At 41.9% G+C, this 17037-nt stretch overlaps 1 protein-coding gene across 15 annotated transcripts in view; it reads right to left on the bottom strand.

Annotated features, from left to right (window-relative positions):
* caska (calcium/calmodulin-dependent serine protein kinase a) overlaps positions 1-15218 on the bottom strand; it is a 194921-nt gene extending 179703 nt beyond the window's left edge. For 5 of the 15 annotated variants that reach the window (XM_088352216.1, XM_088352222.1, XM_088352223.1 and 2 more), the window contains exon 1: positions 14543-15217. In XM_088352216.1, the coding sequence (XP_088208342.1) occupies positions 14543-14601 (59 nt within the window). In that variant the 5' untranslated portion in view covers positions 14602-15217. Of the gene's footprint in view, positions 1-14542 lie in introns of all 15 variants that reach the window. The other 10 variants (XM_088352220.1, XM_088352221.1, XM_088352230.1 and 7 more) reach the window with 4 other exon arrangements.
* Between the last annotated feature and the right edge of the window lie 1819 nt (positions 15219-17037).

The following is a 17037-nucleotide window of genomic DNA, read 5'->3' as shown; positions in this document are numbered from 1 at the left end:
AGATGGAAAACAGCGATGTCATATACATGCAATGAATTTAGAAGTAGATTCATAATAAACTTAATTATAAAGTGTTGTTCGGTCATATATATTCTTATTATCAACCCTTAATATTGTTTTTGTTTGTTTTTGTTGGTTTTTTTGCAATTAGTCGTCTTATTGTGTTTCAAGTTGTGAAAAATGGGGCAGGCAACTTTATGGCTGGGCAGGCGACTTTTCAGAGTTGTCTGCCCTGGTGGCCGCTAACTTTTCTCATGAGTTCAGACTCTGGTGTAAGATTCGATTTTAAAACAATAATTGAGGAGGGTTTTTTCCTTCCCTAAGATTTACCGTATTTTCCGCACTATAGGGCGCACCGGGTTATAGGGCGCACCCCCAAAAAATAGTTTTTGGTCCTATATCTTCCATAGATAAGGCACACCGGATTATAAGGCGCTACAATGGGAACGTCGACAAAACAGTCAGATGATTCAGTCCAACTGATTACCCCCTTAACATTCCCAAAGCTTGCAAAGAAGCAAATACGTGTCGTTGACACGTGCGAATGCGGTGTCCGTACAATGTCACTTAAATGCGTCATTTCAAATATCATTCGGAAGGTTAAAGTCTTAGAATTCAAGAAATGCCAACCATTCCTTAGTTTCTTTTTCTTTTTCGCTCGCAACTTTACTGTGCATATGACAATAAACACTTGGAATTGAGTTTAATTTAAAAAAAGACCCATCACAGCAACATCAAGATCGTTCTAAAACAAGATACCGGGAAAATATAAAGCCGCATAACTCACCTAAGTTCTCACGTTCAATAATGATACACAATCATGGTCTTCTTACAACCGTGAGTGAAGTAAATCCAGGAGAGTAAAATATTTACAAATACAGACTAATGAAACATGTTTCTTTATGGCGTAGTTTAGCAAGCTTGCTATTCAGTCATCTTTTTCGGCCAATTGCAGGGTTTGTTTTGGCCCTCTAGCCTATCCGAGGCTCCGAATAACTTCAGCCAATAGCGATCGATTTAACGGATGATTGACATATCTTTTTCGGCCAATTGCTGGGTTTGTTTTGGCCCTCTAGCCAATCCGAGGCTCCGAATAACTTCAGCCAATAGCGATCGATTTAACGGATGATTGACATATCTTTTTCGGCCAATTGCAGGGTTTGTTTTGGCCCTCTAGCGTATCCGAGGCTCCGAATAACTTCAGCCAATAGCGATCGATTTAACGGATGATTGACACATCTTTTTCGGCCAATTGCAGGGTTTGTTTTGGCCCTCTAGCCAATCCGAGGCTCCGAATAACTTTAGCCAATAGCGATCGATTCAAATGATGATTGACACATTGGTTAGCCAATGAAACGCCGGTATATAATTCCCAGCATACACCGCGGACTACTCCACGTTCGAGGGAAAATCGAGTCGGCGGCTGTTGCGTAAGTTGCGAAACCTTGCGATTTAATATTGAGCCATATATAAGGCGCACTGTATTATAAGGCGCATGGTCAGCTTTTGGAAAAAATTAAGACTTTTAGTTGCGCCTTATAGTGCGGAAAATACGGTAATCTTTAGTGGTATTCATCAACAGTAAAAAGGAAAACCGTTTCAGACACTGTGCATGTCCCCCACAAAGCTCAGCACCCCATTCCATCGCAAAGCACTAGCCCAATATTTTGCTTGATTTAGGATAGGGAAGAGGGCTAAGGGGCAGATTATGAAGCACTTCCCCATGTTAATCCGTATGTTTTAATAACTCGCATCTGGCTTGTCCTCAAAATGTACAAACAATGTTTCTCTAGTTGTGGCATAATCTGTGTTTTCATAGCAAACAGGCAAAAAACAGTTGATTAGAAAAGCCTGCAAAGTCATCAGACAAATTTCAGCAAGCCTTAGCAACATTAAAAACACATTTTGGTGGAATTCGCTCTAATATGCCAAAAGCATTAGAGAGCACTCAAATCTAAAAAAAAGATTTCTCTAGCCTTTTTGTTATTCAGCAGACTCTCGTCAAAAGCGGTTACAAGACTCACCAGATAAAAAAAAACTAAGTATTGAGGCTTGAGATGTTGTTTTAAAACCAATCTCCTAAAAAATATTAGGGCTGTAACTAATATCAATACCAATGTCGTGTACCAGAACAGGATCAGGACCCAAACGCGTGACGTTACTCACACAAGCCTTTTATTTTACGGGAAATGGGGAGTCATGTAAGTTAGGCAGCAGTCTGGCATGAAAAGATAGGAGGCCAGAGGCCAACGAGATCAATACCAATTGCCATCGGACGGATGGGGTCGATGCCGGACATGACGGGACATACAGGATAGATAATGAGACAGGATATAGAACATGAATAAGAAAGACGGGAACAAAAACTGGAGGAACAATAAACAGGACAAAAATAGACTGGAACAAAACCAGACAGGGAATACCAACAAGAAACAGGACCACGTCAAAACCCACTTGTTGCGGGGCAGAGGTTTGTTGACGGGCTGACCACTGGGGATTGACAGGACTGGGTTTAAGTAGGGACAGGGAGTCAATCAGAGCCCACAGCGGTTGGCGCCAAATGAGAGGGCACATGTGATTCCAATCGGCAATCATGACAAACAAATAATGTTACGGTTGCTTTTTCTGATTGCAGTAAATTAATCGGATTTAAAAAATACCTGTTGATGATTTATTTAAAAAATAACAATAAATTGGAAAGACTGATAAATGATATGTTCCGATAAATCTTTTACTTCATCAGTGATAAGTGTATGCTGTTTTTAATATTGGACACTTGCAAAGGAGAACACACAAAATGTTATTTTGGCTGTAATAGTCCCTTGTTGTTCTTTGTTTTAAACTTATGTACTGTTTACATCATTGTTACTATCAACCAATCATGATGCTGTTCTTTAATTCCACCTCCGTTTAGGACGGACCTGCTTTTGTAATCTAAAATATTGAATATAAAGAAAGAGCTCAGAGGAGGGCTTTTAGAACAAGTTGGAATTTCTTATCTGAGGTTTTGGGCTCTCCCCTGTTTTCCATGCAAGTTCAAAATCCATTGATGTATTCTCTCCTTATTTTGAGTGTTACCTAAACTATAAACTTTTCAATCAGTTAAAATGGAGATTTTTGGCTTCTTTTTGTATCATTAACGGTGTAAATGTCACGTTATGACATAGGTGGCAAACCATCTTTAATCCAATCAATTTACGGTAAATTGATAAACTGTAGCCTATATTGGCACACCTCACAGTGGTTTCCAGGTTTTTTTTATGCCAACTCATCTATCAGAAACTATGTATCTAAACCACAGGTGTCAAACAGGCGGCCCGCGGGCCAGATCAGGCCCGCTAAGGGATTGAATCCGGCCCGCGAGACAACACTCAGAGAAGCACAAGAGAAAATCAAGCTGCAGGTTGAAATAGTTCAACTTGATATTGCCAAAGCCAGGTGCCTCTCACAAAGACACTGTACTTGTATTTATTTCTCTCTCTCTCTCTCTCTCTCTCTCTCCCTCTCTCTTAATCTCTCTCTCTTTTTCTTTTTTTCCACCCCTTTTCTCCCACTCTGTCTCTTTCACTCTCTGTGTCTCTCTTTTTCTCTTCCTTTTTTGCACTTGGTCTCTTTCTCTGTGTCTTTAAACCTCTTTTGCTCTAAATCCTTTTTTCCTTTTCTCTCTTTTCTCTTTCTCTCTTCCTACCCTTCGCGCTTTCTTTTCTCTTTTCTCGCCTGTCTTTCTTTTTCTTTTGGGATTTCTTTCTTCCTTTCCCTTTCTTTTCCCACTCTCTCACAACTTTTTATCTTTTGTTTCTCACGGCTTCTCCCTCTCTCTCTTTCTTTCTTTGTCCCGCCCTCTCTCCTTTTCCCTCCCTCTTTCTCTGATTTCTTTATCTCTCTTTTTCTTTCCCTTGAATCTACTAGTCCGGCCCCTGACAGAATGTTTGTTCTATCGTGTGGCCCCAGAGTTAAAATGAGTTTGACACCCCTGATCTAAACTATATTTTATACGTTAAACAGGACAAAGTTTAATGTAGAAGACGGAAGTGTACATAAAACAATGTTATAGAATTGTTTTTACCTGGTTTAATGTCGGGTGATAGTCTTAGGGCGGCGCGAGAGGATTTCTTTTTCCGGAGGGGGATTGGCGGGCGCGACAGGAAATAATTGAGAAGCAGTGGTCTAAGACAGGGCAGCACGGTGAAGCAGTGGTTAGCACGTGTGCGGCACAGTTCTGAGGTCATGAGATCGAACCCTCTGTGTGGGTTCAAATCCAGCTCCAGACTTCCTGTGCGGAGTTTGTATGTTCTCCCCGTGAATGGGTGGGTTTCCTCCGGGCACTCCGGTTTCCTCCCACATTCCAAAAACATGCATGTCTGGTTGATTGCCCGGTCCAAATTGTCCCTAGGCATGAATGAGCGAGTGCGTTGTCTGTCTCTGTGTGTCCTGCGACTGGCTGGCAACCCGTTCAGGGTGTCCCCTGCGCACTGCCCGAAGACAGCTGGGATGGGCTCCAGCACCCCCGCGACCCTACTGAGGATAAGCAGTCCAGATAATGGATGGATGGTTTAAGACAGGGGTGTCAAACTCATTTAAGCTCGGGGGCCACACGATAGAACAAACATTCTCTCGTGGGCCGGTTTAGTAGATTAGAGAGAAAGAAAAAAAGAGAAAGAAATAAGAGAAAGATAGGGAGAGAAAGGCAGAGAAGGTGGGACAAAAAAGAGAAAGAGAGAGAGAGTGTGAGAAACAAAGGATAAAAACAGAAATAGTGAGAGAGGGGGAAAGAAAGTGAAAGAATGAAATCCAAAGAGAAATAGAAAGAGAAAAAGAGGAGAGAAGGAGAGAAAGAGAGAAAGGGGAAAGCAAGAGTAAGAGAGAAAGAGTAAAGGAAAAAATGAAGAGAGCGCAAAAGAAGGTAAAAAGACAAAAAGGAACACAGACAGAGAGAGATAGAGAGAAAATGGAGGAAGAGAGAGAAAGAGAAATTAGAGAAAGAAATACAAGTGCAGGGTTTGTGAGAGGCACCTGACTTTGGCAACATCAAGCGGACCTATTTCAACCTACAGCTCTCTTTCTCTTGCGCTTCTCTGAGCGTTGTCTCGCGGGCCGGATCCAATCCCCTAGCGGGCCTCATCCGGCCCGCGGGCCGCATGTTTGACGCCTGTGGTTTAAGACATCGTTTTCAAGCTTCCCTAAAAAAGCAATGCAGGTCAAATTAGCCTGTGAAGCATCTCTGAAAGACCCTCAAGAAATCACTGGGGACTTTGAATGACTGACTGTCAGGTTTTTGCACCCGACAGGGTAACATTCGGATGACGTTTGCTTATTCGCGTTTCCCTCAAACCAGAAAAAGACTCCGTTCTTCTGCTCATTCAAGCGTCTCTGTTGTGTACAAAAACAAAGCAAATGTCTCCCTCTAAGGATTCTTGTTCCTTGACTGGTTTGTGGGAGGCTGTGATATCAGCCGCTGCTTCCCCCGGTGCAGCACAAGTACCGAAGCTTATTTAACAAAACAAAAAGGGAGAGCTCGGCGGGTATGAAAACGAGTAAATGCTTGAATAGGATGCGCTGTCAAAAAAATAAACAGAGACCCTTTACCACCAGTTTGGGTTATTAGTCTTCCCGGTGGCATCAACACAGCAACAAAGGGAACTTTCAAGTTGGCTCCCTGTTAGCTTAATATGTGATTCTAAGGTTCTGTTGATAGTATACAAAATCATGCATGGACTTGCTCCCTCATATCTTTCGGATTTAATTCCCCTCTACGTGTGCTCTGAAAATGCAGGTCTACTCGTGATCCCAAGAGCCAAGAAGAAATCCGCAGGTTCGAGAGCGTTCTCCGTTCGGACCCCGGTGTTGTGGAATGCTCTTCCCCATGAGATTCGATCTGCAACCTCAGTGGAAATGTTTAAATCTAGGCTTAAAACACACTTCTACTCTACAGCATATCAATAACCTATATTTTATGTTGACAATATCTGTGTATTATTTGCCCTCATGTAGGTTTTAGATCAGGGGATGGTGTCATAATAGACTGAGTTTGCAATAATCTGTGGTCTGTGCAGCCCTTTGAGACTCCTTGTGATTAAGGGATAAACAAATACACATGGCTTGACTTGACTTGACTGAGATTTTGAGTTTTTCCTTGTCCCTCATGTCAGTTTTAGATCAGGGGATGGTGTCATAATAGTCTGTAGTTTGCAATAGTCTTTTACCTGTGCAGCCGTTTGAGACTCCTTGTGATTAAGGGCGTCACAAATACACATGGCTTGACTTGAGTCAGGCTTTGAGTTTTTCCCTGTCCCTCATGTCGGTTTTAGATCAGGGGATGGTGTCATAATAGTCTGTAGTTTGCAATAGTCTTTTATCTGTGCAGCCCTTTGAGACTCCTTGCTATTAAGGGCGTCACAAACACACTTGGCTTAACTTGACTGAGGTTTTGAGTTTTTCCTTGCCCTCGTGTAAGTTTTAGATCAGGGGATGGTGCATTAATAGTCTGTGGTTTGCAATAATCTGTGGTCTGTGCAGCCCTTTGAGACTCTTTGTGATTAAGGGCGTCAGAAATAACATGACTTGACTTGACTTGAAGTTGATCGCACACACATTGAAGAAGTGAAATTAGTAAAAAAAAAAAGGCTTTGATTTAAAAAATTTTCTTTCGGAGGTGGTAGTTTCAAATTCTGACTGCAAAAGTACAACACAGAGCTGCTCACACTGCAAAATCATGTTGAAAGGGCTCAGATTAAATCAGGTAAACATAAAACAATGAAAAGTGGGCTAATTTTGTCATAATTTTGCTCCTTCCAAAAAAATAAATAAATAAATATATATATATATATATATATATATATATATATATATATATATATCAAGGTTTCCATGGCGCTGAATTGGCCCCGCCCGTGTGGCGCCAGCTGCGGCTCGTTGACAGATTTGCTCCCCTTCTATTTAAGCTCTGTGCTCTCACTCAACCTTTGTCATTCCGTCAACGAACCTCTGCCCTGCAAGACGTGGGTTTTGACTCAGTCCTGTTTCCTGTTGGTATTTCCTGTCCGGTATGGTTCCCGTTTATTTTGTCCTGTTTAACATTGGTTTCCAGTTTCGTTCCTGTCTAGTTCGTCTTGTTTAATTTCGATATCCTGTTTTGATATCAATCCTGTCTGTCCCGTCCTGTATCGACCCCATCTGTCCGATATCAGCTTCAGAAATTGGTATGGATCTCGTCGGCCTCTGGCTTCCTGTCATTCCACTCCCCATTTACCGTAAAATAAAAGGCTTGTGTGAGAAACATCACGCATTTGGGTCCTGATCCTGTTCCGGTTCATGACAGATGCGACTCATATTATGTTTTTTCCTTTTTAATTGTGCATTTTTTGGGCTGATGCGAATTATAATCTGAAGTGATTTATAGTCAGAAAAATATGGTAGCTTTTTTGTATCCTAAATAAATCCATTCCGTTACTCCCTAAGCCTACAAACCACCCAAGAGATAAACTAAAAAGAAAAATGTGTGAGAAACGTCATGCATTTGGGTCCTGATCCTGTTCCGGTTCATGACTCATTTTATATATATAAATTTTTCTTTTTATATTTCTTTGTGTCAAAAAGGTTCCCGACCCCTACTATATAGCTACAGAACTAATTTCTCGGAGTCAAAATCGCAAGATTTGCCCGGAACCGGCTCTTCCAATGTGAGAAAAACGTCTCGCATTGAATGAGATAGGTAAATCAAAACTGCATCATATGATAACTCTGTAATCCCATTAAATACAAATGCGACATGTGTCATTTAGATCACTTTAGATCAGTGGGGATATACTTTACCATCCCATGACCATGTACATAATAAATAAAGCGGGCAGTTCGGAACAGAATTCGGTGATTGTTTTCCTCAGTAAGTCCCCATATTTGGTGATCTCAAACGAGAAATGTGGGTGTCAGCACATGCTGGTTGTGTCATGTTTTCATTGAAAACAAAAAACAAAATTCTCTGATGCGTCACTTGAAATTTACTGGGGTAGAGACAAACCACAGAAAATGAAGTCAGATTTGTTCGGCACTGAATACAGTTGCAGGCTTATTCAATTATGAGCATGTGTGCCTCTGGTGGCCCAGGACCCGAGTGGCTTAGCTTATGGTCCAGCTTGCCTGAATTAAATTAAAATTAAAAGGTGTTCAGTGTTCATTTTACCTCTAGAAAGTGATGGGTCCCGGGGACTCGCGTGTTCAAAAATCTATGGGTCCCAACAGAGATCTATGGGTCCCCGAATTTTAGTGTTATCGAGGTTGAAATCGTAAATCGGCGACAAATGTCTCATATGAATCTATATATTCATTCAGTTTTAATCATCAAATGATTAATTCATTTTCTGCATCAAATTATTGTTGGTAATATACCGATTAAAGGGATAACAACAAACCTGTCTTTTTTTCATTTTCTCCTTCTATACTATACCTTTTTTTCTTAACTTCTTTATACAACATAATTCGTAATATCAATCATCAAAGCAAGTGAGCCGTTTGAGACCCAGCTCTTTTTAATGAGTTGAGCCAAAAAAGCCGCTTCTCTAAAAAAAGACTGACTTCCTTTCACTAGACAACGAGATCTCGTTTGCCGAGATCGGCGTGCAGACGAAAACTCGAACCGCGAGACCAAAACAACAATGGCGGATCTGCCTGAAGAAAAGTTTGGAGTGCAGTAAATCTTTGTAAAAAAAAAAGTAATTTGGTAATAATGACAATTTTGTGGCAAAAAGGTTGCGTCCCGCGGACGCACGTTGATTTGAGACTATGCGTCCCCAGCAAAAATGATGCGTCTAGGACGCGGGCAAACGAGAACACTGGGTGTTTGAAGCCTCTTGTCTAACAAGATTTGCAGAAATGCCTTCAGTGTTTTAAACTGTAAATGCAACATCCCTAAAAGGACTGTTAGTGGTCTAAAACTCAACCACAATTGTAAGTTTTAAATACATGTGTATCAGGGTAAGTTTATCATTAATCAACATTATAATTGTCCAGACCTTCAAAAATAAAGATTTCATTTTAGAGCCATGGCCCTGCTTTCAACACAGCAGGGCAGAAGAAGTGAAACTTCACACTTCTGTCCCGCCTTTGCACCATTCCCCCAAACAAAGGCACCCTACTGCTTCAGTACAGATGTGATACCGCCTCGGAAAGCAGTCAACGGCCATGCTACAATTTCAATCCTGCAGTCTTAGGGGCGGCAGTGGCTCAGGAGGTAGAGCGCTCGTCTTGGGATCAAGAGATCGCAGTTCGAATCCCGGCTCCTCCGTGTTACATGTAGAAGTGTCCTTGGGTAAGACACTGAACCCCTAATACCCCCAATAAGCAGGCCTTACATGGCTGCATGGCCGCTATTTTTTTTGGGCAGCAGTGGCTCAGGAGGTAGAGCGCTCGTCTTGGGATCAAGAGATCGCAGTTCGAATCCCGGCTCCTCCGTGTTACATGTCAAAGTCTCCTTGGGTAAGACACTGAACCCCTAATGCCCCCAATAAGCAAGTTAGCGCCTTACATGGCTGCACGGCCGCTAGTGGAAAATGTGACTTTTGGGAAGTCTTATATAAATATAAATTCAGATCATTTCATTTCATTTTCTTCATCCGCTGTCGGACGTTGCGGTAGGAAGGCAGTGCTACTTGAAGGACTTCGGACTTAAGTGTGAGGCTCATTTCATCGAAGACACGTTTAGGATCGAATGTTTTTCCAAGTGGTCGTGATGAACCGGAACAGTCGCTCTCTAAACATGACCAGATGTTTGCGGGGAGCATGACTCAAGATACTATGTGTGCTCTAGTCTTTAATCTATTGGGGTTTTCAAATGAGGCCACGTGTACCCCTGGGGGTAGGTTTAGCATTTCAGTGGGAATGTGAGATTTGAAAGGAAGCTAACAGTACTTATTTTCTTAGATTCTAAATCATTTTTAACCATTAAATTGACATCTTTTCATCAAATTTTTCTCTTTTAAGTCTTGATTACGTGTTTATTTACTTCTACATCAGGCAGTTTGTACATAAAATATATTGTGTGTTCTGAAGGATAGATTCTTACAGGGACATTGGTGCTATCTTACATACATACATCATTCCATTATCGGCACCGCTTATCCTCAGTAGGGTCGCGGGGGTGCTGGAGCCCATTCCAGCTATCTACGGGCAGTGGGTCAGGGACACCCTGAACTGGTTGCCAGCCAATCGCAGGGCATACAGGGGCAGACAATTTGCATGCTCATTCACACCTTGGGGACAATTTGGACAGGCCAAGTCACCTGACATGCGTGTTTTTGGAATGTGGGAGGAAACCGGAGTGCCCGGAGGAAACCCACGCAAGCACGGGGAGAACATGCAAACTCCACACAGGAGGTTCGATCTCCTGACCTCAGAACTGTGCCGCGCGCGTGCTAACCACTGCGCCGCTGTGCTGCCATCATACATACATACATACATTTTTTTAATTAGAAGGGTGTATTTATTTTACATAACATGAGGCTCGCCTAGAGGGAGCTGAGACAATTGTCGGCCATCTTGCAGCTAAGGGTACCCCCATAAGTCAAAAACCTTGAGAAAGGCTGGGCAAAAAAAATGAGAAGAAAAATGGGGCGGCTTGATTACTTTGAGTCCCCGTAGTTTGTAATATTGCTCGTGCTTTGTAGCCCTCGTTTTCAGTTGCACTACATCTAGTGGTAGATAAACACACATTTTCCCTTTGAAAACAGTAACTTGGGTTAAAAATATAACCCAATTTTGGTTAAGTATGGACACATCTACTACCTAGGGTAATTTGTCCCATCATATATATTATATATCCATGCATCCATCCATTATCTGCACCGCTTATCCTCAGTAGGGTCGCGGGGGTGCTGGAGCCCAGCTCAGCTGTCTTCGGGCAGTGGGCAGGGAACACCCTAAACTGGCTGCCAGCCAGTCGCAGGGCACACATGGACAGACAATTTGCTCGCTCATTCACACTTAGGGACAATTTGGACCGGCCAATTAACCTGACATGCATGTTTTTACAGGGAGAACATGCAAACTCCACACAGGAAGTTCAATCTCATGACTTCAGAACTGTGACGCACATACGCGCTAACCACTGCGCCGCCGTGCTGCCTCCAGCCAATCCAATCATGTATTTAACAGAGTCACTAATATATTTGCAATTTACATTCGCGATTTTCAATCTTGCTCAAGTAAATCCTGAATATATTTGTTTTTCTAACAAGTCTATTGGTGTTACATGTAGCTTAGATTTTCAGTTGCAGGAAGTTCTTCCCATTACAATTTACCACTGGGTAAGGATAGCTTAATTTTTAGGATGGCCAACAAAAAATATCCATAATCGATACATAATCCTTGCACTAATACACATTTCAGAGTGCCCAGTTTATAGGTGGAGCATGCACCGGTCTTCTTTGGCGCGACCCGTAGGGGGCAGCAACGCTTCCTAGGACTAAATGTAAATGGTCTGCATTTTCAAGTAACTGAAACCTCCCAAAGCGCTTTACAATGTGCTTCACACTTACCCATTCACACAAACTCACACACCGATAGCTGCATCAGCCACGCAAGGCAACCAACTGCTAATCAGGGGCATTAGGTATTCAGTGTCTTGCCCAGGGACACATCGCCATCCCAAGACGAGCGCTCTACCTCCTGAGCTACTGCCGCTCTTTATGTACTAGCAAAAAAAAGGAAAGTGTAAAATTGTTTTCTATATTTTGGGCGGCATTAGCTCCGGAGGTAGAGCGCTCATCTTGGGATCAAGGGGTTGCAAGTTCGATTCCCGGCTCCTCCGTGTTATATGTCGAAGTGTCCTGGAGCAAGACACTGAATCCCTAATGCCCCCAATAAGCAGGTAGGCGCCTTGCATGGCTGACCTCCTATTGGTGTGTGAGTGTGTGTGTGAATGAGTAAGTGTGAAGCACTTTGGGAGGTCATTGACTTGAAAAGTGCTATATATATGCAGGCCATTTACCATTTTACCATTTTCATGGGTTGAATTTTATTGAAGAAATGAACATACATTTTAGTGCACTCCATTTATGCACCGTTAAGCTTATATTTAGGGTCTTTAAAATTACAATTATGCTCAAAATGTAATCCCCAAGGCAACTGAGACGCTTGCTTTCTGGTTGTGTTTGCATCAGAGCACACCTCCAAGTTGAATTGGCTTTGCAATGCCGCACAAACTAATGCCAGCTGCAGTTAATCACGGTGGAAGAAGAAATGCAATGGCAAAGCCACAGAAAACATCGTCGTCACCATTTGGAGGCAGCCTTGTTGAGAACCATGGCAACAATTTCAAACATTACAAGCAGTTCTCAATCCTTGAAAACACAACATTAAAAAAATCGAGAAGGTTCGAAGGATGTCAAGACCCCGTGCAATGTTCCCTCTAAGCTGCGTGTGTGCGCAATTGTGCACTACCCAGAGCTTTTCCGCACACAAGAAAATCGAGCCAGCGCACAAAAATCAGGGCTCGAAATTGCTAATTAAGAAGCGAATTAAGTCAAAGTTACAGTGCATGAAGGTCAAAATACAAGGGTTCCCCTGACGTTGTGTCCTATATGCGGTATTTTGAAGTCAAGGTCGAAGTAGAACAAAGTTTAGTAAAGTCAGTAGAGTTTTTCGAGAACCGGCTTCTTCGGCTCGGCTCACTAAAAGGAACCGGCTCTTTCGGGTCCTTAACGGCTCTTCAGGTGGTTTTTGCTTCTTTCATCCCATATGACCAAATATTATGTAAAATTATGCACAAAATTACTTAAAAGAAGGGGGTATAGAACAAAAAAAGAAAAAAATACCAAAATGAAAAAATAGTGAAAAGCTGAGAAAAAAAAGAAAGAGAAGGAAGAGAAAAAAGGAAAAATTCAGAGAAAAGCCAGAAAAAAGAAAAAAAAGAAACAAAGGAAAAAAGTGAATAGAGAACAAAAAGAAAGGAGTAACATCTAGGAAAAATAAACACAATGAGATTTTTTTTAAAGGAATTAAAACAAATTTGAAAAAAAACAGGGAAAAAAATAAAAGTTTGTGTTGCATTCAAATAATTTCCAATTATACCAAGTCAATCTTGTTGCCAACAGTGTACTTCCACTCAAAAATGTGATTAAATACAGTTGTGTATCGTGCGACCGACTCAATAACCCCCCAATAATTTTAGTATGATGCGACAAAAGATACCAGGAAAAAAAAAGAAATGGAAATCTTGTGAAAGAATTGATGTAAAAACAAATGACGTTTGTAGGCTGCACAACCTTTGCAATAATACATGAGTCAATTCATTCAAAAGTGAAAAAAATGTTTGCATTGCCGGAAATGTAACGTTTGATAATGGAATAGCTGCCACTGGGGATTGCTGTTGCTCACTGTTGTTTCAAGCGTTGCTCACCGACTTTGTGTGAACGCTCAGACCCCTAAGGAAGATCACAGGGAACATTGACCCCATGCAAACCCTGTTAAATGGATCAATTCCGACATTTCCAGTATTCCTCACCCATAAGGTAATACAGTGGAACCTCGGTTTACAACGCCTCTCAGTTCGAACAAATCGGTTCTCGACCCAAAATTTCGAGAAATTCTTGCTTCGCTTTTCGTTCAAAAAAATCGGAGTTCGAACGCCGGTACGCTAGGGTGCGATGCGGAGCGGCGTACGGGTGTAGATCGTGTAGATTGCCCCCACCCCTCGTGCAACTGTTATGACGTGCGCGCGCACTTCTTTTCACTTTCGATTTTAATATCGGTGAACGGAGTGTTTTAGCCCCTAATTATGCCTCCGAAGAAGGTCAATGCAAGCAGCAAAGTTGCTACAGGTGAAAAAAGAAGAGTAGTGCGTACAACTATTGCATTTAAGAAAGAAATAATAGCAAAATGAAGAAGGTGTGCGAGTTTCCCTTCTTTCGAGGGAATAGAATGGCTTCTGCAGACCACCACAAAGGTAAGAAATCCTATTCATAATTCTTTTCTTTATCCTTTAACCGCTCTCCACTTTTTGTGGAGACCCGGGTGCTAAATGACGTGTAAACGACCAGATTTTTTACATTTTTACACGTTCATGTTAGCGCAATCTTTCGTATGAATGTATGATTAGCCTGGGTTAGCTTCATGTTTACGTTCATGCTAAATATTCGGGGTGTTGGAACGGATTAAAACAATTTTACATTACTTTTAATGGGAAAAACGATTTCGGTGATCGAACAAATCGGTTTTCGAACAGGGTTCTGGAACGGATTATGGTCGAGAACCGAGGTTCCACTGTACATCCAAAACTCAAGTTGGCCATAAAGTAGGAAGACATAAATGGTTTTCTATGACCTTTCCCTTTGACGTGTCTCACAAATGCACGGCACTCGTGCAATCGAGTTCAGGGGTCTTCACGAAAGGATTACTGGATCTTGCACATAAGAGAGACAAGAAAGCCCACTATTGATCCCACCACAATGACGCCACATGCAATGTGTACGCATTGCAATATGAGCTCTGTATCGGCGCGCTCTCTAATTGGAAAAGGGGGGAAAACCGCAGCAGCCATGCAAACACTTACTTCCCGATCACCTCGCAGAGCTCGTACACATCTTCGAAGAGAATATCGTCGTCCGCCATAGTCCCAATCCCACTGGGAAGGCGCAAATCCCGAGTATTAAAGGGTTAGACTCCAGACAGGGAGGAAAAGGGGCCACCGCCAGGTGACCGTTGACGGGAATGACTGACCAACGTCACCCGCGGCCAACGGGCGGTGTCTTCTGGATAAATCCCGGTAGACGTCCGCGGAGTCTCCCCCGGCTCCCCCCCTAGAATTCCGCTGCGTCGTTGGGTACGAAGCGACGCAGGGGGAGCTCGGTAATCCCGGAGAGGGAGACCACTAGTCCGGCCCCGCCTTTCCTAGTTTTCCCCGTGGCACGCTCCGGTGTGGGAAATCAAACGTCCCTAACCGCTACGGTAATTGCGAGAAGCCTAGCCCGGGCTGTTGGGGTCCACTTGAAATTGTATCCGCTGTCCAGGTGGGTTTCCGCCGAGCTTCACATCCCGAGAAGCCAGCGACTGCCACCTCCCCGTCCGCCTTGAGTGTGGCTTCACACGGTCAGCGCTCTCTCCCTTGAAGCTGAAGTTGACGGGAAGAGATTTAGGAGCGTCTCCGCGCTTTGCTGCCCTCCGCTCGTGTTTTCCTTCCCGCATCAATGTCTTCCGTTCAGCTCCACGGAGCAATCCTGAAAGCCATGCTCCGCCCACTAAACTGGTGAAACTGCGGTCCGCCGTCTTCCATTTTGGCTCAAGGATATTTCCCAGGGTTCCTTTAGGTTGTTGAGAGCCAAAATGGCGACGCCGGGCCCCGTTTCCTTATGAATACATGAATCCCTCGGTTATCGCGGTTAATGGGGACCAAAACCACCCGCGAAAAGTCAAAATCCGCAAAGTAGCGACGCTTTAATTATTTTATTATTATTATTTTTTAGACCTGCGAAGCTCTGAACCCGCGAATGTTGAACCACAAAGTAGCGACACCCCTTCAAAAATGCTTAAAAAAATAAATAAATGATAAAATCTTTTTTATTATTATTATTTTATTTAACTATTATCATTTTTTAGACCCGCGAAGCTCTGAACCCGCGAACGTCGAACCGCGAAGTAGTGAGGTCCTACTGTATTTCCATTTGAGAGATGTGTGAAACTCGTTTTTACTAATGGTTTCCGTCAAAGGGCATTATAATCGTAACTAAATGCAATTGAATCAATAGTGTGCCGTAAGTCAAGTGATATTCGTTGTATAGCCCTTTATCACAAAAAGTTTCAAAGGGCTGTACAGATCACAACAACAACAAAAAAACTCTTAAAATATAACATCCGCTATTCAAATATCTTTGTGGGAACGGGTATATTTTAAGCAAAATATGGGAAAAGTAAATATGTAACTTGGTTTACATAGAATCCAAATGCCAAATATAATTATTTCAATGATAATATAATTGTAATGTAAAGTTCATACTCCGGTAAACAAATGTTTTTACATGAAGTAGATAGAGCCATTGGCACTCTTAACAAGCGCACTGTGAAAGAAATATGTATTTTAACTTATTTGGGAATTTTTGTTGCTGCTAAATGTTATTACAGTACTTTTCATTGCACAATCATCACAATGCAAATTTCCATGAGAGCCTGCAAGGAAATCTCTGATGGCTTAAAGAATATCCAAATCATGATATGTTAGATATACATTTTCCATCAATACCTCTTAACACAGCATCATCTCCAAACAGAAGAGCAGCTTCAGCGACAGACTGCTGTCACAGTCTTGTTCCAGACAGACTGATTTCTTCCTCATGCCATGAGGCTCTTTAACTACACCCGTGGGAGTAAAAGCCCACATTAAACCCCACCCTCCACATTTGCATATTACCCTATTTTTATTACAGTGTGTAATTTCCGTAGCACTAGCAAAATGTTAAATTGGGTATTTTTGTATTCTATATCTTTATTTTATTATTTTATTTTTCAACACAAGGATACTGCTGGAAGTGTGAATTTCCCTATGGAGATGAATAAAGTATCTATCTATCTATCTATCTATCTATCTATCTATCTATCTATCTATCTATCTATCTATCTATCTATCTATCTATCTATCTATCTATCTATCTATCTATCTATCTATCTATCTATCTATCTAATCAAAGGTTAATGTTGTTTTTGTGCTGTGCCTAAATAAAGCCACAAGTAATACAGTAATTACATTTAGTCGCCTAACTCTTGAAGCTCATCTTCCAAAAGTAAGTTAAACTTAACTTTAATTATCTTTATAGAGCATATTCTTTGATTAAATGTTTATTTTTTACTACAAAACAAGATAGGTTACTGATACTAGCCTTCAACATACTTATAGAAACCTTAAAACGTACATGCCATAAAAAATATAGAACTGAAGGAACTTATGAACAAATTCAACTTCGAGCGATCGTCCTTCGTAAGTAGGGCAGTGTCTGTAATCACATTTCAGGATTACTTGTTGCTAGGCTCTGCCCAGACACCTTCAATATTTTATGT

This window comes from Urocampus carinirostris, chromosome 14 (assembly GCF_059441175.1).
Source record: "Urocampus carinirostris isolate Australia breed hairy pipefish chromosome 14, RoL_Ucar_1.0, whole genome shotgun sequence".
NCBI classification, from domain to species: domain Eukaryota; kingdom Metazoa; phylum Chordata; class Actinopteri; order Syngnathiformes; family Syngnathidae; genus Urocampus; species Urocampus carinirostris.
The sequence above is the reverse complement of the archived record's forward strand: the minus strand, read 5'-3'. Positions and strand labels throughout refer to the sequence as shown.